General features: G+C 46.9%; 1 protein-coding gene and 1 long non-coding RNA gene across 6 annotated transcripts in view; one reads left to right on the top strand and one right to left on the bottom strand.

Moving 5' to 3' along the window:
* Positions 1-1,814, bottom strand: part of LOC103784290 (uncharacterized) — an 8,819-nt gene extending 7,005 nt beyond the window's left edge. The window contains exons 1-2 of one of the 2 annotated variants that reach the window (XR_008621177.2): positions 1,697-1,814; positions 839-1,120 (exon numbers count right to left, since the gene is read on the bottom strand). This is a non-coding gene — a long non-coding RNA (uncharacterized LOC103784290). Of the gene's footprint in view, positions 1-838; positions 1,121-1,372; positions 1,606-1,696 lie in introns of those variants that run through there. The other variant, XR_008621178.2, reaches the window with a different exon arrangement.
* On the top strand, positions 1,795-25,726 carry VPS33B (VPS33B late endosome and lysosome associated). Of its 4 annotated transcripts, XM_003807704.5 has the most exons (23): positions 1,795-2,283; positions 6,547-6,627; positions 7,407-7,468; positions 9,990-10,039; positions 10,556-10,623; positions 14,566-14,611; positions 16,452-16,546; positions 16,846-16,950; positions 17,373-17,469; positions 17,690-17,767; positions 17,974-18,047; positions 18,335-18,421; positions 18,610-18,700; positions 18,939-19,013; positions 19,274-19,338; positions 19,462-19,516; positions 21,262-21,308; positions 22,215-22,347; positions 22,934-23,007; positions 23,808-23,909; positions 24,426-24,501; positions 24,608-24,724; positions 25,346-25,726. In XM_003807704.5, the coding sequence occupies exons 1-23, from the start codon at positions 2,188-2,190 to the stop codon at positions 25,423-25,425; spliced, it is 1,854 nt and encodes a 617-aa protein (XP_003807752.1). In that variant the 5' UTR covers positions 1,795-2,187; the 3' UTR covers positions 25,426-25,726. The 4 variants fall into 4 exon arrangements, with proteins under 4 accessions (XP_003807752.1, XP_054954782.1, XP_063453008.1 ...); XM_003807706.6 differs by lacking the exon at positions 7,407-7,468 and having other exon boundaries at positions 2,253-2,283; XM_055098807.1 differs by lacking the exons at positions 24,426-24,501; positions 24,608-24,724; positions 25,346-25,726 and adding an exon at positions 24,007-24,419 and having other exon boundaries at positions 1,806-2,283.

Genomic DNA, 25,726 nt, shown 5'->3' with positions numbered 1-25,726 from the left:
GGGTTATTTTAAAGCAAATCCCAAACATATTTTAGTATTTTTTTTTATTTTTTAAGAGACATATCGGGCCAGGCATGGCGGCTCATGCCTACAATCCCAGCACTTTGGGAGACTGAGGCGGTAAGATCACCTGAGGTCAGGAGTTCGAGACCAGCCTGACCAACATGGAGAAACTCTGTCTCTACTAAAAATACAAAATTAGCTGGGTGCGTGGCACATGCCTGTAATCCCAGCTACTCAGGAGGCTGCAGCAGGAGAATCGCTTGAACCTGGGAGGTGGAGGTTGCAGTGAGCTGAGATCGTGCCATTGCACTCCAGCCTGAGCAACAAGAGCGAAACTCCATCTCAAAAAAAAAAGAGACAGAACATATCACTGCACTCCAGCCTGGGTGATAGATAAAGCCAGACCTTGTCTCAAAAAAAAAAAAAAAAGAAAAGAAAAGAAAAAACAAACGGTGTCTCACTCTGTTGCCCAGGCTGGGGTGCTGTAGCATGATCGTAGCGCACTGCAGCCTCAAACTCCTGGGCTCAAGTGATCCTCCTGCCTCAGCCTCCCAAGTATTGAGACTAAAGGTGCCCACCACCATGCATGGCTATTTTTTATGTGTTGTAGTTGACCAATCTTATCTGAAACTCCTGGCCTCAAGCAACCCCCCGACCCTGACCTGGACCTCCCAAAGTGGTGGGAATTACAGACATGAACCATTACTCCTGGCCAAATTATTTCACCTGTAAAAACTTCAGTATGTATCTCAAAGAGATAAGGACTTGTTTTTAACAGAAATACAAGCCTGTATGACATAGAAATACAAAAAATAATAATATAGAAATACAATACCTGGCCCAACGTTGTGGCTCACGCCTGTAATCCCAGCACTTTGGGAGGCCAAGGCAGGCGGATCACTTGAGGTCAGGAGTTCAAGATCAGCCTGGCCAACATAGTGAAACCCTGTCTCTACCAAAAATACAAAAATTAGCCGGGCATGGTGGCACTCGCCTGTAATCCCAGTCTACTCGGGAGACTGAGGCAGGAGAATCTCTTGAACCTGGGGCGGCAGGGGGGTTGTTGCGCGGAGCTTGCAGTGAGCCGAGCTCCTCCACTAGGCAAAAGGGCGAGACTCTGTCAGGAAAAAAAAGAGAAGAAAAGAAATACAATACCCGAAAAGTTTTAGTAATTCCTTAAATCAGTTATCTTTGAATTATTATCCAAAAAAGATCCACACATTGAAACATTTTGTTGATACATCTCTTAAATCTCTTTTATTCTGAAGTGTTTTCCCCTCCCACATTTCCCACTTTGCCATTTTTTTGAAGACGACAGATCATTTGTCCCATATAATTTCCTACATTTTGGATATGGTTGATTTCATACCTTCGGTGTCTTAACATATTCCTGCTAATCTCTATACAGCCTATAAACTGGTAGTTAGATCTTGAGGCTTGATTAGGTTCAATTTTTGGCAATAGGTGATGCTCTGTATTTCCTATGCATCTCACCAGGAAATGATATGATGGTATGATTGATCAGAGTTGAGGTATTGTTAGCTAGCCTGATGCATTCATTATGTCTTTTTTTTTTTTTTTTTTTTTTTTTTTTTTTGAGGCAAGGTCTAGCTTTGTTGCCCAGGCTGGGGTGCAGTAGCGCGATCGCAGTTCACTGCAACCTCCGCCTCCCTGACTCGAGCGATTCTCCCACCTCAGCCTCTGGAGTGCTGCGACCCCAGGCGCCGCCACCCAATTAATAGACGCGTTGCCTCCGTTTTTCAAATGTCCCTTTCAGGACGCCGTCCCCTTCCTGGTACGCGAAGCGCTGGGAGCGAAAGGGACTTCCGGGAGATCTAGGAAGTCGCTTCTTTTTCTGGCAGAAGGCGGGGTTCTCCCCGTACGCTGCGGAGTCTCTGCGGGGTGTAGACCGGAATCCTGCTGACGGGCAGAGTGGATCAGGGAGGGAGGGTCGAGACACGGTGGCTGCAGGTCTGAGACAAGGCTGCTCCGAGGTAGTAGCTCTCTTGCCTGGAGGTGGCCATTCATTCCTGGAGTGCTGCTGAGGAGCGAGGGCCCCTCTGGGGTCTCTGGAAGTCGGTGCCCAGGCCTGAAGGATAGCCCCCCTTGCGCTTCCCTGGGCTGCGGCCGGCCTTCTCAGAGCGAAGGGCGTCCTTCCACCCCGCGGCGCAGGTGACCGCTGCAATGGCTTTTCCCCATCGGCCAGACGCCCCTGAGCTGCCTGACTTCTCCATGCTGAAGAGGCTGGCTCGAGACCAGCTCATCTATCTGCTGGAGCAGGTCAGTGCTTGCCTGGCGCCTTTATCGCATCTACAGTTTAGCACTCATTGGATGCACATTTCTTCCTTGCCGTGCCCCTTTGATCTTGTTCTTGGCCCCTGGTATTGTCCTTGGAGCTTCCCCAGCAGGTCCAGAATGAATCCAGGGAGTAGTAAGAGCTGTTTGGAACCTGGCCAGAGAGTTAATGGAAATCACCCCCCAACCCCGCATACAGGCAAGGGAGACACCATTAGTGCCAGGCATCCCTAGGGACGGAAAGATGGTTAAGACATCTTTGCCATTAGGGATCTTACCACTCCAGTAGGAGCTGTATGAAGCACAAATTATCACACACAGGTGGTAAATGAGTGATAGAGCTAGTGTACCCGAAGAGTTCACAGTAAGTGATCGTTTCTAGCTGGGGTGATGATCTAGGAGCTTCAAGGAGGTGAGTGTGAGTAATAAGCATATTTTCTTTGGAGACTAAGCATGCTCCAGGCAGATAGATTGGTAGGAGCAAAGTTGGCAAACCAGGGAAAGACAAGGCATGTAAGGGAAGACACCCATCAGCAGTTACACAGTAGCCACTGAAAAAAATTTTTTTTCCATTTGTGGCATGAGACAATACTTGATGATTCTAATAGTGATGTGTGTGGTGGCGTAAATGGGCAACAAGAAGGCCAGTTAGGAGACCGTAGATCAGACAAGAAATAAAGGCCCACACAAAATTGGTAGCAGTGGGAATGAAGGAAAGTGATGGATTTTTAAGTTATGGTGAAAGAAAACTCAAAGACTTACTGATTGGTTATAAATGTTGAAGGAGAAGCAAAAATGAGTGAGATTTTTAACCTGGGTTATTAGGAAAATAATACTGCCACTGTGATTTTAATGGATTACTTGTGTAATCATTTAGTTATTCATTTTATGTCTGTATTCCTCATTAGACTGGAAGGCAGGCAGGGATCATGTTTGTTTTTTTCAACACTACCTAGTGAGTACCTAGCTTAGAGTCAAGCACACACCATGTGCTTAATAAATATTTGTTGTATTAACATTGAATAGAAATGAGAAAAATAATTAGAAAAAGGAACAGGTTTGATGGGGGAAGTTGATTTGTTTGGGTTTGGATGGGGGAAGTTAAGATGCCCGTAAGAAATACAGCTTGTAACATCCAGCAGATAGAAATGTAGAACTGCAGCTGCATTGTGAGGACTGGAAGGAAGATGGATCAAGATGAGAACTGCAGGGCATCTTAGACCAGATTTTATTTCTATTTTATTTTATTTATTTTTTTGAGACACAGTCTCACTCCGTTGCCCAGGCTGGAGTGCAGTGGCGCGATCTTGGCTAACTGCAACCTCCACCTCCCGGGTTCAGGCGATTCTTCTGCCTCAGCCTCCCCAGTAGTTGGGATTACAGGCGCACGCTAGCCCACCTGGCTAATGTTTGTATTTTTAGTAGAGATAGGGTTTCACCATGTTGGCCAGGCTGGTCTCAAACTCCTGACCTCAGGTAATCTGCCCGTCCCAGCCTCCCAAAGTGCTGGGATTATAGGCTTGAGCTACCACTCCCGGCCTATTTCTCTTTAATACTTAGTGCTTGCACAGTGACATGCACATAAAAGACTTGCAACAAATGTCTGAAGAATTGAAAAGAGGTGCTAGTTAAAGCCACTAGTTCAGGTGAGATCAAGTAGAGGAGACCAAGAAGAGAAACTTGAGCCCACTGGGTGATTCAGCATGGCCAAAGTGGATTTCCAGGCAATAACGTCCTCTCCTAACTAACTTCTGACTTAATTTTTGTTAATGTGCACTGCTATTCAGCTTGAAATATCAGAATCATCTTTGCCTCTCCTTCACCCTGATACTTAACTGAACCAGTTGCTGAGTTCCGTGGATACTTCTTTACACATAACTTTTTTATGGTGATTATAAAATAACACTTGCACATTATAGAAAATGTAAGAAGATCAAGGAAAGTAAAAAGGAAAAAAAAACTACTTATAGCCCTACCATAAGTTATAAACACTACTAACACTGTTAATTTCTTTCAAGTATTAAAAAAAAATTAGGCTGGGTGCGGTGGCTCATGCCTGTAATCCCAGCACTTTGGGAGGCCAAGGCAGGCAGATCACCTGAGGTTGGGAGTTCGAGACCAGCCTGACCAACATGGAGAAACCCCATCTCTATTAAAAATACAAAATTAGCTGGGCATAGTGGCCCATGCTTGTAATCCCAGCTACTCAAGAGGCTGAGGCAGGAGAATTGCTTGAACCCAGGAGGTGGAGGTTGCGGTGAGCTGAGATCACGTCATTGCACTCCAGCCTGGGCAACAAAAGCGATACTCCATCTCAAAAAAAAATTATATTACACATTCCATGTATCTCTTAATCTATTTTTGCTCACACCACCACCAGCCTAAATCAGGCCTCTTTCATTGCCACATGCTTGCACTCTGTGGATGGTTTTATTAACTCCCTAAGTGGACTCCCTGCCTCCTCTTTCTCTGGTCTTCAGATTCCTCTGACATTTCCAGCTGATTGGAATGCTTCAATACACAAAAGCTTTATTTTTCTCTGTTAATTAGAGGATCAAGGCCACACTCCCCTAAGCTGGCATTTGGAGTCCTTCCTGCTCAATTCTAACCAACTATTTTGGTCTATTTTTCACCATTCACCTACCTCAAGATTTCCTACCCTCTGTTGACCATTTTGAGTTTGGGAAACTAAAAAATAAATAAACATTTAAAAAGGCCAAACGTGGTGGCTCACACCTGTAATCCCAACAGTTTGGGAGGCTGTGGCAGGTGGATCACCTGAGGAGGTCAGGGGTTCGAGAACACCCTGGCCAACATGACAAAATTCCATGTCTACTAAAAATACAAAAATTAGCCAGGTATGGTGGCATGCGCCTATAATCCCAGCTACTCGGGAGGCTGAGACAGGAGAATTGCTTGACCCTGGGAGGCAGAGGTTGCAGTGAGCTGAGGTCGTGCCACTGCACTCCAGCCTGGGCGACAGAGTAAGAATCTATCTTTAAAAAAAAAAAAAAAAAAACAGGCCAGGAGCAGTGGCTCACACCTGTAATCCCAGCACTTTGGGAGGCCGAGGCAGGTGGATCACGAGGTCAGGAGTTCAAGACCAGCCTGGCCAAGATGGTGAAACACCATCTCTACTAAAAATACAAAAATTAGCCGGGTGTGGTGGCGGGCACCTGTAATCTCAGCTACTCGGGAGGCTGAGGCAGAGAATTGCTTGAATCCGGGAGGCGGAGGTTGCAGTGAGCCGAGATCACGCCACTGCACTCCAGCCTGGGTGTCAGAGGGAGACTTCATCTCAAAAAACAAACAAACAAAACAAAACAACAAATAAGATTTTAAAAAAAAGATTTCCTGCCCTCTATACTGTTGACTTTTTGGGCTGGATCATTCTTTGTGGTGGGGGCTGGCCTGTGCATTGTTGGATGTCTAGCAGCATCCCTGGCCTCTACCCACAAGATGCCAGTAAAACCCCTACCCTGAGTCAGATAACCAAAAATGTGTCTGGACATTGCCAAATGTCCCTTGGAGGGCAAAATCGTCCCCTTACTACACAGCCTATGCTCTCTCTCTGATCTTTGCTGGACTGTCCTCTTCATCCATCCATGTCAACACCCTACTCATTTGTGAAGGCCTGGGTGAGAGGAAACTCCCAGTGACTTTCCCCTCCCTGTCACTAACTGTGACCTCTCCTTCCTCTGAACAGACATTGAGATCGGTGTCAGGAGTGGTGGTGCAGGAATCGTATGACACGGATTGTGGGGTAGGGGAGTGGAAGGGTGATGGGGTGAGAACTGTCCTGGGTTTGCTAAGTTTTCTGCAGTGAACGTGTGCTATTTTATTTTGTACTTAGGAGAAAAATGCAAGGTGGGGTTCTGTTGTGTTTGGCTTTGTTCAGCAGGAGACCAGGGGTGGTTGGGAGCCAGAGTGGAGGAGGCAGCAGGGAAGGGGAGTGAGGTGCAGACCAAGGTCACAGGTGAGCAGAAGGGTTGAGTGACAAGGAGTTAACCTGAGAAAGAAGGTGGGATGTCTTCTTCCCACTGGTACAGAAAACGAGAAGGCAAAATAGGTAAATATACAGAGAAGTGTCAACTGTGGATACAGATAATAAATAAGGTGACGGGCTAGACAATACTTAGTGCCCTCCCACCTCAGAGACTGTTTCTGTTAGATGGGTGGCTGGGCCACTTCTCAGCTGCGGAAGCTCGTGTGACCTGTGAGTGACCCAACATATTGTGTCTCCTTCAGCTTCCTGGAAAAAAGGATTTATTCATTGAGGCAGATCTCATGAGCCCTTTGGATCGAATTGCCAATGTCTCCATCCTGAAGGTACCGTCCCTTTCCCCTGGGGGTCATGCCCCTCTTTGAGCAGTTTTTCTTTTGATGAACAATACAAACTACTGAAGAGTGACTACTCTTGTAGGGCAAATATAGGGTAGCTTAATTGGGTAGAAAAGGGAGATTGATGCTGTTCGTATTTTTTTGTTTTGTGTTTTTTTGCGGGGGGAGACGGAGTCTCTCTCTGTTGCCCAGGCTGGAATACAGTGTAGTGGCACAATCACAGCTCACTGCAGCCTTGACCTCCTGGACTCAGGTGATCCTCCTGCCTCAGCTTCCCAAGTAGCTGGGACCACAGGCATGTGCCACTACACCTGGTTAATTTTTAAATTTAAATTTATTATTTATTTTTCTGAGTCTGTTTGCTACAGAATATATACATTTATTTATTTATTTATTTTTAATTTTGTAGAGATGGAGTCTTGTTATGTTACCCAGGCTGATCTCAAACTCCTGGGTTCAAGTGAGCCTCCTACCTTGGCCTCCCAACATGCTGGGATTACAGGCATGAGCCACCACACCTGGCCCATACTGTTTTTATATTGTTTTATTTTAGGTTTTCCTATTGACAGTTTGAGGAAAATTCAGTGGGATGGTTGTCAGGGGAGCATAATTAGCATAATTAGGAAGCCCTCAAGAATTAGCATAATTAGGAAGCCCTCAAGAATTAGCATAATTAGGAAGCCCTCAAGAAGTCCCCTATCTTCGTGTCACACTTTGTGCTTTTCAGGCACTCTTATGTCCATTGTCTTATTGGATTCTCTCTGTAGCAACACGAAGTAGACAAGCTATACAAGGTGGAGAACAAGCCAGCCCTCAGCTCCAATGAACAGTGAGTGTCTGGGAGAGTCTGTCCCTACTCCAAGCTGGAAGAGGTCCCTAGGGGCACGTTTGCCTTTCATCTGTCCTTGGCTGAGATATATGGTTCACCTCCCTGAACTTTACAATTTCATGGCTAGGTTACTCTTCTGTTGTTTTGTTTTGTTTTGTTTTCTGTAGTTTCCTTTCTGTGGTTTCTTGTCCTCTTCCCTCTCTAATTTATAATACAGTCTATAACCAGATTGACTAATCTTTCAAAATTATTTTCATCGTGCTTTTCTCAAGAACCTGCAAGGCAGCCGGGTGCGGCGGCTCACGCCTGTAATCCCAGCACTTTGGGAGGCCGAGGCGGGCGGACCTTCTGAGGTCAGGAGATAGAGACCAGCCTAGCTATCATGGTGAAACCCCATCTCTACTAAAAATACGAAAATTAGCCGGGTGTGGTGGCGTGTGCCTGTAATCCCAGCTACTCAGGAGGCTGAACCAGGCTAATCGCTTGAACCCGGGAGGCGATGAGTTGCAGTGAGCCAAGGTCGCGCCACTGCAGTCCAGCCTGGGTGACAGAGCAAGACTCCATCTCAAAAAAAAAAAGAAGAATCTGCAAGGCCTCTTATTACTTGCTGAAGATTGTCCACATTATTTGTCATAGACTTCAAGGCTGTCTGCAGCGTGGCCTCCCACGTTACTTTTCCAGCCTTGTCTCGTGTGTCCCCTTCAAGCCTCTGTTGACATGTGCTTCCACCTGCCTCTCAGCCTGTGCCTTCACCCTTTTCATCACTCCATTCGCTCTGCCTGAAATTCTCTCCTGTCCTCACTGCTCCTATAAAGAATGTCCATCCTTCAGAGCCCAGCCACCTCCTCCATGAAGCATTCTGTTGCCCTTCCAGTCCAGAGTGATTTTCTCCTCTGGATTTCCATGGCATCTTGTATTTGTCCTGTTCACTCGGCATGTAGTCATGTACAGCTGTTGTCTTGATTTTAAAGTATTTCTGAAACTTAATTAATGTACATGCTTTCTTAGAAGAAAAAAATCTCCTGGATACATGGAGAATATATCCATGTACCCCAGTTTGAAAAACATTATTTTCTATTACTTTCTTATATTTAAAATTTTTTAATTAAATTTATTTATTTTCAGAGACAGGGTCTCACTCTGTTGCACAGGCTGGAGTGCAGTGGTGCAATCATAGCTCACTGCAGCCTTGAGCTCCTGGGCTCAAGGGATCCTCCTACCTCAGTCTCCTGAGTAACTGGGATTACAAGTGTGCAGCACTGCATCCGCCTATAGTTTTATTTTATTTTATTTTTTTGAGTAGGAGTCTAACTCTGTCACCCAGGTTGGAGTGCAGTGGCGGGATCTGCCTCCCAGGTTCAAGCAATTCTCCTTCTTAGCCTCCCAAGTAGCTGTGATTACAGGCGCCTGCCACCATGCCCAGCTAATTTTTGTATTTTTAGTAGAGATGGAGTTTCTCTATGTTGGCCAGGCTGGTCTTGAACTCTTGACCTCAGGTGATCCACGCTCCTTGGCCTCCCAAAATGCTGGGATTATAGGCATGCACCACCTCGCCAGGCCTTATAGTTCTTTTATTTTACTATTATTATTATTATTTTTTTTTTTTTTTTTTTTTTTTTTGAGACGGAGTTTAGCTCTTGTCATCCAGGCTGGAGAGCAATGGCGCGATCTGGGCTCACTGTAACCTCCACCTCCTGGGTTCAAGCGATTCTCCTGCCTCAGCCTCCTGAGTAGCTGGGATTACAGACATGCGCCACCATGCCCAGCCAATTTTTGTATTTTCAGTAGAGACGGGGTTTCACCATGTTGGCTGGGCTGGTCTCAAACTCCTGACCTCAGGTGATCCGCCCGCCTCTGCCTCCCAAAGTGCTGGGATTACAGGTGTGAGCCACCGTGCCCAGCCAATTTTTGTATTTTTAGTAGAGACGGGGTTTCACCATGTTGGCTGGGCTGGTCTCAAACTCCTGACCTCAGGTGATCCACCCGCCTCTGCCTCCCGAAGTGCTGGGATTACAGCACTATTATTATTTTTAATAGAGATGAGGTCTCACTGTATTGCTGAGGCTAGTTTCGAACTCCTGAGCTCAAGCAATCTTCTCACCTTGGCTTCCCGGAGTGTTAAGATTACAGGTGTGAGCCACCACGCCCAGCCTTTATTTTTAACTGACAGATAATAATTGTATATTTTTATGGGGTATTCTTATATTGTTTTTCAGCACTGATTGTTAATATACTCCATATCTGCATCTTTTTTTGCCCACTGGATTGTAAATTATTTGAGAACAGGAACTTTTGAGTCCACCATAGGGCCAGTAATGTACCCAGCTCATCACATTATACCCATTATGTTGAGAGGTATCTTCTGTGGTTGGTGTATGGTGGACCAAGAGAATAGCATAGCTTTGGCTAGGATGAGACCTGTAGGGCAAATGGCAAAAGAGTTGGTATTGTTTCAGTTTCTTCTAAGTTGCTATCCAACTTGATAATTCTTCTTCACTGTTTTTTTTTCTCTCTCTCATAGATTGTGCTTCTTGGTCAGACCCCGCATCAAGAATATGCGATACATTGCCAGTGAGTGTGCCATGGTACTATGTGTAACTGTGGGAAAGGGCGGGCAAAATCTAAGGGCCTTGGCCATAAGGACCCTCTAATAAGAAAATAATTGTTTGGGTTGGCCGTAGCACCTGTGGAGGATGTCTGCTTCCCTGCTTCTTTTTTTTTTTTTTTTTTTTTTTTTTTGAGACGGAGTTTCACTCTTGTTGCCCAGTGTGGAGTGCAATGGCACGATCTCGGCTCACTGCAACCTCCGCCTCCTGGGTTCAAGCGATTCTCTTGCCTTAGCCTCCCAAGTAGCTGGGATTACAGGTGCCCACCACCAGATCGGGCTAATTTTTTGTGTTTTTAGTAGAGACGGAGTTTCACCATGTTGGCCAGGCTGGTCACAAACTCCTGACCTCAGATGATCCACGCGCCTCGGCCTCCCAAGTGCTGGGATTACAGGCGTGAACCACTGTGCCCGGCAGCTTCCCTGTTTCTAGCATAACAGATGGCCCATGACTTGCTGGGCTGCATTCCTTCTCTCTGTAGGTCTTGTCAATGCTGACAAATTGGCTGGCCGAACTCGCAAATACAAAGTGATCTTCAGCCCTCAAAAGGTGAGTTTGGATCCTGGAGGAAGTGGGATAAGGTAGAACAGGACTGAGGACCGGGCAGGGGTAAGGGGCCAACAGCACTACCTCCCTGTCTCCGTTCGTTTTCTGTTGCTGTAACAGAATACCTGAGACTAGGTAATTTATAATGAACAGAAATTTATTTAGCTCATGGTCTGGGGAGGTTGTGAAATCCAAGAGTGTGGGGCTGGCATCTGGCGAGGGTCATCCCATGGCAGAAGGGTGGAAGGTGGAAGCCAGCACATGAGACCAAGAGACACCCAGGGGCTGGACTCGCCTTATAGCAACCCACTCCTGCCATAAGGACATTAATTCATTCATCAGGACTCCTCCCTCATGACCCAATCACCTGTTATTAGGCTGCACCTCCCAACACTGTTGCACTGTGGATTCAGTTTCCAACAGATGAACTTTTGGGAGACACATTCAAACCATAGCACTCCCTCAAAGCAAATTATGTGTGATTGAACCTAATACCTGTCACTAACGCATCCTCAATTCATTAACATATCCTCATTTGTTTAGCAGAGGGTCTGTCATCATACTGTCCCAAATAAAGTATTGTGGAATTGTGCGAAGAGGCCTCTACGTAGATTTTTTTAAATGAAAAGCTTCACGCTTGCGAGGTAGAACCTGCTCTGTATCCCTAACACAAACTCTAGTATAGTAATGGTGCACAGTGTTACGGCTTTCCAGTGACTTTCTCCCTGTATCCCTTTAAGAATAAATACGATAAATCATCACCCTCCCTCTTCCCATCCCCTATGCTTATAAGGATGTGGCTGGGCTGCCCCTGGGTTACTAGAACCATGCCACCATATATTGGAAAAGCCTTTTCTTGCACAGGAAAGGAACCTTAGAGACTGTTTTACTCCACCCCAACTTTGAGCAGCTGAGGGAACTGAAGCCCATGCTCACACAGTGAGTTAGCACAGCCAGAGTAGAGCTCTTCCATCTTTAACTCAATAATTGCAGTACATATTTGGAGGCCCATCATAGTCTGTCCATTTCTTGATTCCATTGAGCTCCCCTCTCACCTCCACATCAGCTACGTGCATCCTCAATCCCAGTGATTGGGAGGAATGACGTTCCAGGCCTTTACCTTGCCAACCATAGGCCTCTAAAGCTACAGCAAGTAGTGCATGCATACTTACAGAAGGTAGAAGCTAGACTAGGAAGAACAGGGATTTATTCCTTTTCAATCTTTCTAAGAAAATTCTAGAGAAAATAGAGGCAGTAACTAAGGACTGAAGCCTCTGAAACCAGGCTGTCTGGATAAAATCCGCCCTTGAGGCCTTATTACCTCTGTGGTCTTGGGTTAGGTACTGAGCTGCTCCGTGTCTCGGTTTTCTCATCTGGAAGATAGAGTTGATAATAGTACTTATCTCTTAATTTAAGTGAGATGACTTTGAGTCTCTGTTGAAATAAGAAATCAAGTGGGACCCTAGGCTTATATTGTTTTCTCCTTCTGTTAAAGGAATAAGAGGAAAGAGCCAGTGACCTTCCTTTGAATGTCACCTGAACATTGATAGCACAATCTTACAAATATTTATCTTAGGATAATATGCTTAGGAATACAAACGTGAAGTATTATTACCAGGGCAAGAAATTATTGAGTAGGACAACCACTCAGAATTATAGGTACTTTTGAATGTTACTAAAGGAGTCATGGCAATAATTTCTAGTTCTTGGACTCTTACAAAACCTTTTTTTTTTTTCAAATTACGCTTCCAAGGACAGCTTTGGTGTTTTGTCTTGTTTTGTTTTGTTTTGTTTTGTTTTTGGAGACCGTGCATTGCTCTGTCACCCAGACTGGAGTGCAGTGCCACAATCTCGGCTCACTGCAACCTCCGCCTCCCAGGTTCAAGCAATTCTCCTGCCTCAGCCTCCCAAGTAGCTGGGACTACAGATGTGCACCACCATGCCTGGCTAATTTTTTGTATTTTTAAAAGAGGTGGGGTTTTGCCATATTGTCCAAGCTGGTCTCGAACTCCTGAGCTCAGGCAATCCGCCCGCCTCTGCCTCCCAAAGTGCTAGGATTACAGGCATGAGCCACTGCGCCTGGCCAAGGACAGACTTGTATTAACAGGGAATAATCCTACAAGTTAAAATAATCCTACAAGCCTCTCTATTACACAGAAAAACAAAATAGGTATTTTTATGAGTGTTCTCCACTTAACACCTTATCTAATCAAATTCTTTGACCTAATTTTATATTAGGAGGCATCTCTCTCTCTTCTTTGAGACTCCTTTGTTAATTATGAAGATTGGCAGTTTTCAGACCTGGCTCTGGAATTCCATTACTTAGCATTAAAAGTTAAAAGCAGGCCTGAAGATTTCAGTTTTCCTGGCAGAAATGAGTGAGGGAGGAATAGGATTCTTCTGTGTAACAGTAAAATAAGGAGCACGTAGCATTGATCTACATCTCACAGAACTAGTATGAAGATGAAGACAAGTGATTCCTGTAAAACACTAAGAACAATGCCTAATCCATTTTAAGGGCTTACAACATTAGCTGTTAATAATGTCATCTCATTATCAGATGTGAGTGGCCTCAGCATTCTTTCTCATTACTTTCAAATATTCACCCTTTCCCCACTTACCTCAAAGGAGGAAGAGATCGTGGCCTTTTCCCTCCTAAGATGAGCTGTTCCATGCCAGTTCTTGGCCCCATTTCTGCTTTCCTTCTCCATTATCTTGCTTTACCAGGTAGACTTTCTCTTCTGCCTTCACCCATGTCTATCCCTTCTAAACAATGTCTCCCATTTCATCTCTTCTCCCTGTCAGGGCTCCCCCTTCTTTCATGGCCAGGCTTCTGTGAAGAATGTTCTGTTGTCACTGCTTCTGCTTCCTCATCTCTACCTTCATCGTTTCATCTAGTCTCCCTCAGGTCTCCATTGTCAAATCCACTGGTGTCTATTTAATGTTAATCCTACTTAACTTTCCTGGCATTTGACACCGTTGCCCACCCTTCCTTGCAACTCTCACCTTTCCTGCCTTGACTGTTGCTGTTTTCTCCTGCCCCTGCCTCTCTGAGTATTCTTTCTCAGTCTTCCCTGCCAGGTCCTGTACTCTGGCCCCCTTTCATCTTGTGTTCCCTAGAGTCCTGTCCTTAGCTCTCCTCTGCGTGTTCTTTTCTCTTGGACAGACCATCTACTTTATTTATTTATTTGAGACAGGGCCTCACTCTGTTGCCCAGGCTGGAGTGCAGTGGCACAATCTCAGCTCACTGCAGCCTTGACCTCCTGGGCTCAAGTGATCCTCCCACCTCAGCCTCCTGAGTAACTGGGACTACAGGCACACATCACCATGCCCAGCTAATTTTTGCATTGTTTTGTAGAGATGGGGTGTCACTATGTTGCCCAGACTGGTCTAGAACTTCTGGGCTCAAGCGATTCACCTGCCTCGGCCTTCCAAAGTTCTGGGATTATAGGAGTGAGCCAGTGCACCCAGCCACATCATCCACTTTAAATACAGCGTATATGCTACTTAATCCCAAGTCCTTGTCTGTGTCTCCCAAGGTCCCGTGGGCATGTCCTAAACAGAACTCACTCTCCCTTGTACAGATCTTTTCCTCCCATCTGCTCCTCCACAATTTCCAGAGCACTTCATGCCGTTGCTCTCATCTCTGTCTGTACAACTTACCTTTTGAAGACAGCTGAACTCCTTCTCCTTTGTAAAGCTCTTCCATTCTCTCAGGGAGATAAGAAGCAATTTACTCAAACATAAATTAAATGGATGAGAAAGAACTGAAGTGCTGGGCTGAATGATTCTAATGGTCCTTTCTAGATCTTAAGAGTCTGGGTTCTCTTGTCTTTCACTGGGTTCGGTAATTATTGTCCTCATCAGTGACCACAGAGGAACTCCAGAGAAATGGGGAGAACAGAGAAGAAGGTAGTTACTAATCAATTTCCTTTTCTCTTTCAGTTTTATGCGTGTGAGATGGTGCTTGAGGAAGAGGGAATCTATGGAGGTGAGAGGAGATGAATGTGAGTGGAAAGGGAAAGAGAACATACAGAAGAAAAAACTGTTGTTGTTCTCCAACCCCCCCACCCCGCCCCCGCCACCAGCTCCTTCTTTTCCTGGTCTTATTCCTGTTAGTGTAACAGGAGGAGAAGTTCCTGAGAATGGGAATGGGAATAGGACCACGAATTAGAACACTACTGGGGGCTGGGCGCGGTGGCTCGTGCCTGTAATCCCAGCGCTTTGGGAGGCCAAGGGGGTGGATCACCTGAGGTCAGGAGTTTGAGTCCAGCCTGGGCAACATGGTGAAACCCCATCTCTACTAAAAATACAATAATTAGCTGGGCGTGATGGCGCACGCCTGTAATCCCAGCTACTCGGGAGGCTGAGGCAGGAGAATTGCTTGAACCCGGGAGGCAGAGGTTGCAGTGAGCCGAGATCACGCCATTGCACTCCAGCCTGGGCAACAAGAGTGAGACTCAGAGAAAGGAAGGAAGGAAGAAAGAGAGAGAGAGAGAGAGAGAAAAAATAAAATAGAGAAAGAGAGAGAGAGAGGGAGGGAAAAGAAAGGATAAGAAAAGAACACTCCTGGGGTAGTATGAAAGGAACACCAGGGCTTAGAGTTGGAAATGACCAGCCACTCTTTTCTCACCTTCCAAGGCTCCCACAGGAAAAACTGGGCCTCCCCTCTGTGTATTCCTCACGCTATTCTCCACACAACCCAAACCTGATCACAGCCCTCCCTGCTGGAAATAGCAGCGGCTCAATATAAAGCCCAGAATCCCCAACATGCCTCCTATCCCTTGCACAGTCTGGCCCCTCCTGTCCCATTAGCCTCATCGTGTGCTGCTTCCTTCTCCTGACTCGCCACCCTCCAGCCAGAGAGACTTTACCCATGCTTTTCCAGGTACCCAGAACGTTCTCCACCCTATAGCTTTTTGCCTTCCCGAGTCTTACCCAAATTCTAAGCTTGATTTTCTCTTCTTGAGGGAAGTCTTTCCTATACCCCCAGTTGTGGTTACATCCCTTTAATATATGTGCTCACAGCTTGCTGTTTGACCTCTTTGGAGCACAACTGTGATTTAATACTTTGTGTCATAATTTGTCTGGTGTGTCTCCCTCACTAGACTGTAAGCTCCAGAAGGTTGGGAGCATGTCCATTTTGCTCACTGCTGTATCTCTGGTGTTCATACAGTCCTACATGTAGGCAGCTTTCAGTAAATAGTTGCTGAATAATGAATGAGTGAGCCGGGCATGGTGGCTCACACCTGTAATCCCAGCACTTTGGGAGGCCAAGGCGGGCAGATCACCAGAGGTCAGAAGTTTGGGACAAGCCTGGCCAACATGGCAAAACCCCGTCTCTGCCAAAAATACAAAAATTAGCTGGGCATGGTGGCGTGCACCTGTAATCCCAGCTACTTGGGAGGCTGAGGCAGGAGAATTGCTTGAACCCAGGAGGCGGAGGTTGCAGTGAGCCGAGACCGCACCATTGCACTCCAGCCTGGATGAAAAGAGCTAAACTCCGTCTCTAAATAAATAAATAAATAATGAATGAATGAATGAATGTTTTCTCGGCACTTTTGGTCAGCCCTCTAGTAAAAACCCACCACTTATCACATTGTATTACAGGCTGCTGTGGACGCGTCTCCTTTCCTTATCAGACTGTGAGCTCCTTAAGGGCAGGGACTGTGTTTTATTCTTCTTTGAGCCTCCATTGCTTAATGCAGTACTGGCATGTGGCAGGCACTCAAATATTTGTTGCACGCACTCAAATATTTGTGGCGGACCTTCTCTCTTAACGTGGAGCTAAGTACCTTCTGCAGGGAGGCTGATGCTCTCTGTCCCCACAGATGTGAGCTGTGATGAATGGGCCTTCTCTTTGCTGCCTCTTGATGTGGATCTGCTGAGCATGGAACTACCAGAATTTTTCAGGGATTACTTTCTGGTAAATGCAGAAGCCCTTGTGTCTTGGCATCAGGGGATGGGGACAAATGTGGGATGCAGAGGGCTAGAAATACCAATATAACCTTTGTCCAACGCAAGTAATTTATCACAAGTGATAGTGATGTGGTGATTGAGTGCTACAGATTGGTCTCTGTGGGACTTCCTGTGGAGCCAATGAAAATGAACCTTTCAAGCATCCCCCAGGCCCTGCCACCCTGCTCCAGGCTTCTAGGGCTAGCCACTTTCCAGGTGGTCCTACTGGGTTGATTCATATCTTTGTGGCTTGTGTGGTCCCTGCAGGAAGGAGATCAGCGTTGGATCAACACTGTAGCTCAGGCCTTACACCTTCTCAGCACTCTCTATGGACCCTTTCCAAACTGCTATGGAATTGGCAGGTGCGCCAAGGTAAGAGCACTAGCAGTACTGTTGTCCCAGCAGACTCTGTTTTCCCTGTTCTGTACCCTCCTGGGGTTATCCAAGGGCATCTGTGATATGAGGTGTATTCTTTACTTTGCTTTCATTGTTCTGGAATAGATCCTCAGAGAGGAGAACTTGTGTGGCTAACAGAGAAGCAGAAGCCAGGATCTCCTGGGTAGCATTCCTAAATCTCTTTTTATTTTGGGGACAGAGTAACACATCTTCTCATCAGTAGGAAGAGTGTTGGGGAAGGATAGACACAGACGGGAGTAGATAGGGCCATATTATGAATAATTAGCTCCTGTCTCGGGGACAAGAGGAAGTATCACGTGGAAAGGGCTGGCTTCTGTAGGTATGGGGCTGCAGTAGGGACCTGGACACAAGACTGAGGATGTCTTGGGCCCTGGCAGATGGCATATGAATTGTGGAGGAACCTGGAGGAGGAGGAGGATGGCGAAACCAAGGGCCGAAGGCCAGAGATTGGACATATCTTTCTCTTGGACAGAGGTAAATTATGCCCAGCGTTCCTGTCATCTTTCAGCCCTAGAAGACACGGGAATATGGAAAGCGTGGTGGCAAAGTTAAAATCCTAAAGTTAGGGCTGTGAATCCCAGCTTTGAGGAGCGTGGGTCCTTGGCCCTATGGAAAGTATCAAAGCTGCCCTTGGACATGCTGTGTAGAAGGCTGGGTCAGGGAGAACCTTCATGGTCAGGGATCTCTGTTTCAGATGTGGACTTTGTGACAGCACTTTGCTCCCAAGTGGTTTACGAGGGCCTAGTAGATGACACCTTCCGCATCAAGTGTGGTAAGTGCTATGGTCCTCTGCATCTTGGCAAGATGGACGGGTCATCAGCCTTGGCACCTCCCACATGGGGCAGGGTTTGTGGGAGAGACCCAGACCCTGAATGAACTGCTGGCTTCCAGATAGTTTGAGGACCTTTATGGCAGTTCAGGGAATGGTAGGAGAAGTCCTCATTGGAGATCCTAATAGCTGTCCCTCTGCTCTCAAAGGGAGTGTCGACTTTGGCCCAGAAGTCACATCCTCTGACAAGAGCCTGAAGGTGCTACTCAATGCCGAGGACAAGGTGAGGGTGTGGGTGCTGGCAATGGGCCCACCTAGGGCCACTGCTTATACCAGGCTGTGGGCCCCAGCTCTGAGAGGGGAGGCTGAGTCTATGGGAGAGAGGGTTTCCCCACCAGTTCAGAGCATCTCCTAGAACACGGAGTAGGCATTTGATATGAACTTACGGATCCCAGCTCAGCTTTCTTTGTATTTCTGCCAGAACACCTGAGTACCCTTCCTGTACTGTCATTCTACTGCTAAGTTATGGTTCTGACAGAGTAAGCTGTTCTTGTCTTACTGTCCTCACAGGTGTTTAATGAGATTCGGAACGAGCACTTCTCCAATGTCTTTGGCTTCTTGAGCCAGAAGGCCCGGAACTTGCAGGCCCAGTATGATGTGAGGCTCCAAGCCCTGGTCCTCTGTTTTGTTGCCTCAGTGGCTTCCCAAGGCTGCTGCCCTTGGGCTCCCCTTCTAATTCTATGACAGGTTCCCTGTCCTTTCTCATGGATGGATGGCAACTGAGGGAGGGTGGTGGTTTCTCGTGTCTGAGGTTGGGGGGTTCACCTTTGGGAATTTTCCCACAGCGCCGGAGAGGCATGGACATTAAGCAGATGAAGAATTTCGTGTCCCAGGAGCTCAAGGGCCTGAAACAGGAGCACCGCCTGCTGAGTCTCCGTAGGTTTCAGCTTGAGGGGCGTGAGGGGAAGTGACTGTGTCCCTCTGGGGAAAGCTCCAGAGGACCATTACTCCTGAGGAGGAGATCCCTGTTCATCTGATGCATATGGTCTTATTTGGTGTAAAGTGGGAAGAAGTGCTTTTGGATTTTGCCTTAGGAGGTTTTTATTCTTCTGGACAATAAAGGGACATCTTTCTAGAACCAGGAATATGTCAGCTCCCTTTGTCCAACCTGCAGATATTGGGGCCTGTGAATCCATCATGAAGAAGAAAACCAAGCAGGATTTCCAGGAGCTAATCAAGACTGAGCATGGTAACTGCCGCAGCCTTGCTGTGCTACTGCCCACGCTTCTACTTCCCCAGCTCCCAGCCCCGTCCCACCCTTAAAAGATGTTCTCTGGCTCTTTCCAGCTGACACTGGCTATGTGGAATGCTGGTTCCTGCTAGAAGTCCTGGGGGTCCCTTAACCCACCCCAAGGATGGAGAAAGAGATGGGGAGACAGACACCTGTTAGCATAGATGGCAACAGCTGAGCTGGCCCCCAGTAACAGGCTCTCCTCTGATTACTCACAGCACTCCTAGAGGGGTTCAACATCCGGGAGAGCACCAGCTACATTGAGGAACACATAGACCGGCAGGTGCGCGGGTGGACGGCTGGGGGTGCCAAGAATGGCATTTAGAGGTGGGGTTGGCCTTAAGCAGAAGGAAAAGAACACGTGTTGTGAAGCTTCAGTTCTCCTTGATTCTTTCTTCCTATGCAGGTGTCGCCTATAGAAAGCCTGCGCCTCATGTGCCTTTTGTCCATCACTGAGAATGGTGAGCCCAAAAGACTGAAGATGAGAATGTCAGATTGAGAAACTATGCCTTAGGGACAGAAGAAGTGATTTTGAAAGGCTAAGGCAAATGTCTTAGCAAACAGAATGTTTCCCTGTAATTTAATGGATTCTTTTTTGTTTGGGGTGAATTATCACCAGGACACAGGGTAATTTATTGCTTTAGCCCTAAGCGGGACCACATCCAGGCCACCCTAGAGCCTTGTCATATCTTAGGACTGCAGGGGTGCAGAGCTGAGTGGCATTTCTCTCATCACTCCATCTGTCCTTATTTTCAATAAGATAAAGATACATTCCAGGAAAAAGGGACAGCAAGTTAATTTCATGAACATTTATTTTATTTATTTATTTTTTTGAGACAAGACTCTCGCTCTGTCACCCATGCTGGAGTACAGTGGTGCGATCTCAGCTCACCACAACCCCCACCTCCTGGGTTCAAGTGATTCTCCTGCCTCAGCCTCCTGAGTAGCTGGGACTACAGGTGTGCACCACCACGCCCAGCTAGTTTTCATGAACATTTCTAAAATTCCAGATTGTGCAACCTTCATGGCAACTTGTTTTTACTGTTGAAGTCTTCCAGTTGGTGAATATTCTTGAAGGTTGCCTTCTTTTTCTTTTTCTTCCTTTTTTTTTTTTTTTAAGACAGAGTCTTGCTCTGTTGCCTAGGCTGGAGTGCAATGGCACGATCTCGGCTCACTGCAACCTCCACCTCCCAGGTTGAAGCGATTTCTCACCTCAGCCTCTCGAGTAGCTGTGACTACAGATGCACGCTATCATACCCAGCTAATTTTTGTATTTTTAATAGAGACGGGGTTTTGTTACGTTGGCCAGGCTGGTCTGGAACTCCTGACCTCAGGTGATCCACCTGCCTCGGCTTCCCTAAGTTCTGGGATTAGAGGAGTGAGCTACTGTGCCCGGCCAAAGGTTGCTTTCTACCCAGAGAAGTATTTGCTTATTCTAAATCTCATTTACTGCAGTTAGAATCCCAGTTATTATTACCTCTATGGAGAAAAACATATAAGACTGTGCTTTTGGAACTCATTTGAACACTTTTCCTATTTCTCAATAGTTGTGAAGCAGTTCCTAGTAGAACTGCCCCTTAGCCAGAAAGAAATGCATGAGTCTGCCAGGTGCGGTGGCTCATGCCTGTAATCCCAGCACTTTGGGAGGCTAAGGCAGGCGGATCTTGAGATAAGGAGTTGGAGACCAGCCTGACCAACATAGTGAAACCCTGTCTCTACTAAAAATACAAAAATTAGCCAGGTGTGGTGGCGCATGCCTGTAATCCCAGCTACTCAGGAGGCTGAGGCAGGAGAATGGCTTGAACCCGGGAGGCGGAGGTTGCAGTGAGCCAAGATCGCACCACTGCACTCCAGCCTGGGTGACAGAGCAAGACTCCATCTCTAAATAAATAAATAAATAAATGCATGAGTCGTCACTTCTCCTCCCTCCTGCTGCATCCTCCCCACATCCCACTACGATCACCGTTAGTTCCAGTGTCCCCTCCTCAGCACCCTTACGTTTCACAGCTCTTCTTGGGAGCTCCCAGACCAAGGCTTTATCTTTCAATAAGCAAGCTTAAATTTAGAACCAACTGTGTACTCTGCAGGGTTAACATTTACTGAATCCTTCCTCCTGAAGAAGGCGTTCGTTGCTGGTTGATCTGTACATTTTAGGGTGCCTCTGCCGGCCTTTCTCATGCACCTGTCTTATTTTCTTCACTCTTAGGTTTGATCCCCAAGGATTACCGATCTCTGAAAACACAGTATCTGCAGGTAAGGCCTGGAGAATGTATTCTTGAGGGAACTTGATGGAGGGCAGTTATTGGGCATTTTTGAAAGAGGCAAGAGAAGTGGCCCCTTTCCTGCCTCCATTACCCTCCTGTTTCCATTCAGGCCTCCCTCTTAGAGCTACTAGGGAGAGTCACCTTTCAGCACGCCTCTCTGCCCTCTACCCTTGTTTCACCCCACACACTGACGGCGCATGGCCAGTGCTGAGAATTTAAACATTTCAGTGCTGGCCCCAGTGGTGAGTTCTTACTCCTGGGAGTCTCCCTCATTTTAGCACCGTGTGAGGCATTGATTCAGCTTTCCTTCCTGGTACTTCTCAAGTCTTACTTCATCCAGGAAGCCTTTCCCATACATCCATGGGTCTCTAAAGTCTCATGCTGCTTTTTATTCTTCTTTGTTTGGTGCTAATTATTTCTTTTCTTTTTTTTTTTTTTTTTTTATTTCGAGACGATGTCTCGCTCTGTTGCCCAAGCTAGAGTGCAGTGGCGCGATCTCCGCTCACTGCAGACTCTGCCTCCTAGGTTCAAGCATTTCTGTGCCTCAGCCTCCTGAGGAGCTGAGACTACAGGCACGAGCCACCATGCCCAGCTAATTTTTGTATTTTTAGTAGAGATGGGGTTTCACCATGTTGGCCAGGCTGGTCTCAAACTTCTGACCTCAAGTGATCTGCCTTCCCTGGCCTCCCAAACCCAAAGTGCTGGGATTACAGGCATAAGCCACCGCTCCCAGCCCTGTTTGGTTATTTCTGATGTGAAAATTTATCTCAACAAAGTGTGAGCTCCTTCACAGTGCAGCAGAGGCTTCATAGTCCTTCTGCTCAACTCTGTAGTACCTGACAGTGCTAGATGCTCTTTGGACACTCAGTAAATAGTCTAATTGCATCTTCTTCAGAGCTATGGCCCTGAGCACCTGCTAACCTTCTCCAATCTGCGAAGAGCTGGGCTCCTAACGGAGCAGGCCCCCGGGGACACCCTCACAGCCGTGGAGAGTAAAGTGAGCAAGCTGGTGACCGACAAGGCTGCAGGTAAGCAGGGAGCACAAGTGACCCCTGCTCCAGCTGTTGTCCTGACTTCTCTCAACAGGCAGCATGCTGGGAGGGACAGAATGAATTGGAGAAGGTGGACTGATTCCTTCCTATTAATGTCATTACTATTATTACTACTACTTCTGCTAGTAAGAGTGGTTTCCACATAGTAAACACTTACCATGTGCTGAGCCCTTTAGTTTCTCATTTAATCTCACAAAGACTATGAGATAAATTTTCTCATCCTCATTTTATGATGAAACTGAGGCTTAGAGAATTAAGTGATTTGTCCAGGGTCCCTTAGTTAGTAAGTTAGGTCGGTTTAACTCCAAAGCACATACCAATAAACTCGGGTTACCCTGTGGATTGCATTTAGTAGAGAGCTGGTACCCCGTAGGAGGGGGAAGACTGTGGGTGGGGAGAAGGGTGGGGAGTATATCTTGATTAGTTCCAGGGAATTATAGTTGAACAGCTTCCGAGAGTTTTTGGATGTGATTGGTGCTGTCGTGTCCTGAATGGTGTTATCTGTGGCAGTGTCATGAATCCATAGACCTTAGGTGAAACCTGACACAGATTTCTTCCCCAGGAAAGATTACTGATGCCTTCAGTTCTCTGGCCAAGAGGAGCAATTTTCGTGCCATCAGCAAAAAGCTGAATTTGGTATGTGGAACAGGGATGGTTAGGGGAGACAGTGGGTTCATTCCATTGTGGAGTACTTTTTTTTTTTTTTTTTTTTTTTTTTGAGAGGGAGTCTTGCTCTGTTGCCCAGGCTGGAGTGCAGTGGCACAATCTCAGCTCACTGCAACCTCTGCCTCCCAGGTTCAAGTGATTCTGCTGCCTCAGCCTCCCAAGGGATTACAGGCATGTGCCACCACACCCAGCTAATTTTTGTATTTTTAGTAGAGACAAGGTTTCCCCATGTTGGCCAGGCTGGTCTTGAACTTCTGACCTCAGGTGATCCGCCCACCTCGGCCTCCCAAAGTGCTGGGATTACAGGCATGAGCCACTGCGCCCAGCCCATTGTGGAGTACTTTGAATCCACAAAAACCTTTTTGTCATTTCATGTGTATAAAGATTCTTTTGTTTGGTAGTCTTACAGCATGGTAGATTCATTCATTTAATCAACATGTAACAAGCACCTGCCAATGCCAGAGAATATTCTAAGTGCTGCTTCAGTGACAACCATATCCTGTGTCACTTAAGGGCAGGGAAAGGAGAACCCATCCCTCCAGCCCCTTTACATTATTCAATAATGGCGCATGGGAACTCATTCCAGAGAACTGGCAGTTACTGAACAGAAACTGCCATCTTCCGTTATGGATTCTCTTTTCAGGGCTATTGCTGGTTCTCCCTTTAGTTGAAGTAAGAATTGTTCCTTGGGCTATGCCACTTTATCTGATCCTTTAAAGGGTTAGGGAGCTGAGCTGTCACTTGCCTAATGAAGTCCGTTTGTCTTACAGATCCCACGTGTGGACGGTGAGTATGATCTGAAAGTGCCCCGAGACATGGCTTACGTCTTCAGTGGTGCTTATGTGCCCCTGAGCTGCCGAATCATTGAGCAGGTGAGAGCATGTTACTCTTGCTCCCATTCATATTTCACTCTCTCTGCTTTCTCTTGGTCCCTGGCCTGTCTCAACTTTTTTTTTTTTTTTCTTTGAGAGATGGAGTCTTGCTCTGTCACCCAGGCTGGAGTGCAGTGGCGCGATCTTGGCTCACTGCAACCTCCGCCTCCCGGATTCAAGTGATTCTCCTGCCTCAGCTTCCCAAGTAGCTGGACTACAGGCATGTGCCACTGCACCCAGCTAATTTTTGTATTTTTAGTAGAGATGGGGTTTCATATAGACGGGGCCAACTATATGTTGGCCAGGCTGGTCTCGAACTCCTGACCTCAGGTGATCCCCCCGCCTCAAACTCCTAAAGTGTTGGAATTACAGGCGTGAGCCACCACACCTGGCCCTGTCTCAACTTTTTGCTACTTGAGTAATGAGCAAGAAATGTGACAGTCTGGCTGCTGTGCCCTTCCTTTCCTAAGCCTGATACTGTCTGTAGCCTTAAAAACAGTGCTTACACCTTCCCAGGTGCTAGAGCGGCGAAGCTGGCAGGGCCTTGATGAGGTGGTACGGCTGCTCAACTGCAGTGACTTTGCATTCACAGGTATGTGGCATTAACAGTGGGGTAGGCTGGCAGTGAGAGGTGGGCTGGATGCACCACTCAGGACTAGCATGTCAGGGAAGAGCTGAATCTGGTCTGATCCTCACAGATATGACTAAGGAAGACAAGGCTTCCAGTGAGTCCCTGCGCCTCATCTTGGTGGTGTTCTTGGGTGGTTGTACATTCTCTGAGATCTCAGCCCTCCGGTTCCTGGGCAGAGAGAAAGGTAAGAGAGAGCAGAAAGGTGAGAATTGGCCTGCATTGTATCTGGGTAACAAAGTGTCAGCTGGGCACGGTGGTTCATGCCTGTAATCTCAGCACTTTGGGAGGCGGAGACGGGCAGATCACCTGAGGTCAGGAGTTCGAGACTAGCCTGACCAACATGGTGAAACCCCATCTCTACGAAAAATACAAAAATTAGCCAGGCATGGTGGCGGGTGCCTGTAATGCTAACTACTCGGGAGGCTGAGGCAGGAGAATTGCTTGAACCCGGGAGGTGGAGGTTGCAGTGAGCTGAGATTGCGCCATTGCACTCCAGCCTGGGCAACAATAGCAAAACTCTATCTCAAGAAAAAAAAAAAAAAACATGCAAAGTGTCCTGCACAGGAATATTTTTCTCCTGGCCTCAGAGTACAACTTGCCATAGCCTTACTGTGGGCTGCCACAGCAGGGAGCCCAGTTATACCAGTCGTAGAAAGCAGTGGTGCCCAAGAGCATGGCACTCACGTCTCTGTCTATAAACTGGTGCTGTGACCCCGTGGGGACTGTGGAACTGGAGGGGCTCTATGGTTGCCGTTGGGGCCTAAGATCTGTGCTGTCTCTTCTGCTGCTGCATTTGACTCCTTAGGCTACAGGTTCATTTTCCTGACGACAGCAGTCACAAACAGCGCTCGCCTTATGGAGGCCATGAGTGAGGTGAAAGCCTGATGTTTTTCCCGGCCAGTGTTGACATCTTCCCTGAACACATTCCTCAGTGAGATGCAGGCATCTGGCACCCAGCTGCTATAACCAAGTGTCCACCAACTACCTGCTAAGAGCCGGGAGCATGGAACGTGTTGGGATTTAGAGAACATATCTGAGAAAAGAGTTCACTTCCTGCTCCCAGGATATTTCTCTTTTCTGTTTATGAAGTACAACCCATGCTGCTAAGATACGAGCAGGAAGAGGTATCCTTTGCTAAATCCTGTTTGAATATCATTGTAAATAAAGCCTCTGCTCTCAGATGTAA

The sequence above is a fragment of the Pan paniscus genome, chromosome 16 (assembly GCF_029289425.2).
Source record: "Pan paniscus chromosome 16, NHGRI_mPanPan1-v2.0_pri, whole genome shotgun sequence".
Lineage (NCBI taxonomy): Eukaryota > Metazoa > Chordata > Mammalia > Primates > Hominidae > Pan > Pan paniscus.
The sequence above is the reverse complement of the archived record's forward strand: the minus strand, read 5'-3'. Positions and strand labels throughout refer to the sequence as shown.

Bases quoted from the DNA above. Each gene is read 5' to 3' on its own strand.
- VPS33B (XM_003807704.5), top strand. From the start codon at position 2,188: ATGGCTTTTCCCCATCGGCCAGACGCCCCTGAGCTGCCTGACTTCTCC. The intron at 10,040-10,555 runs GTGAGTGTGCCA...TTCTCTCTGTAG, and splicing joins GAATATGCGATACATTGCCA to GTCTTGTCAATGCTGACAAA. The intron at 16,547-16,845 runs GTAAATGCAGAA...TGGTCCCTGCAG, and splicing joins TTTTCAGGGATTACTTTCTG to GAAGGAGATCAGCGTTGGAT.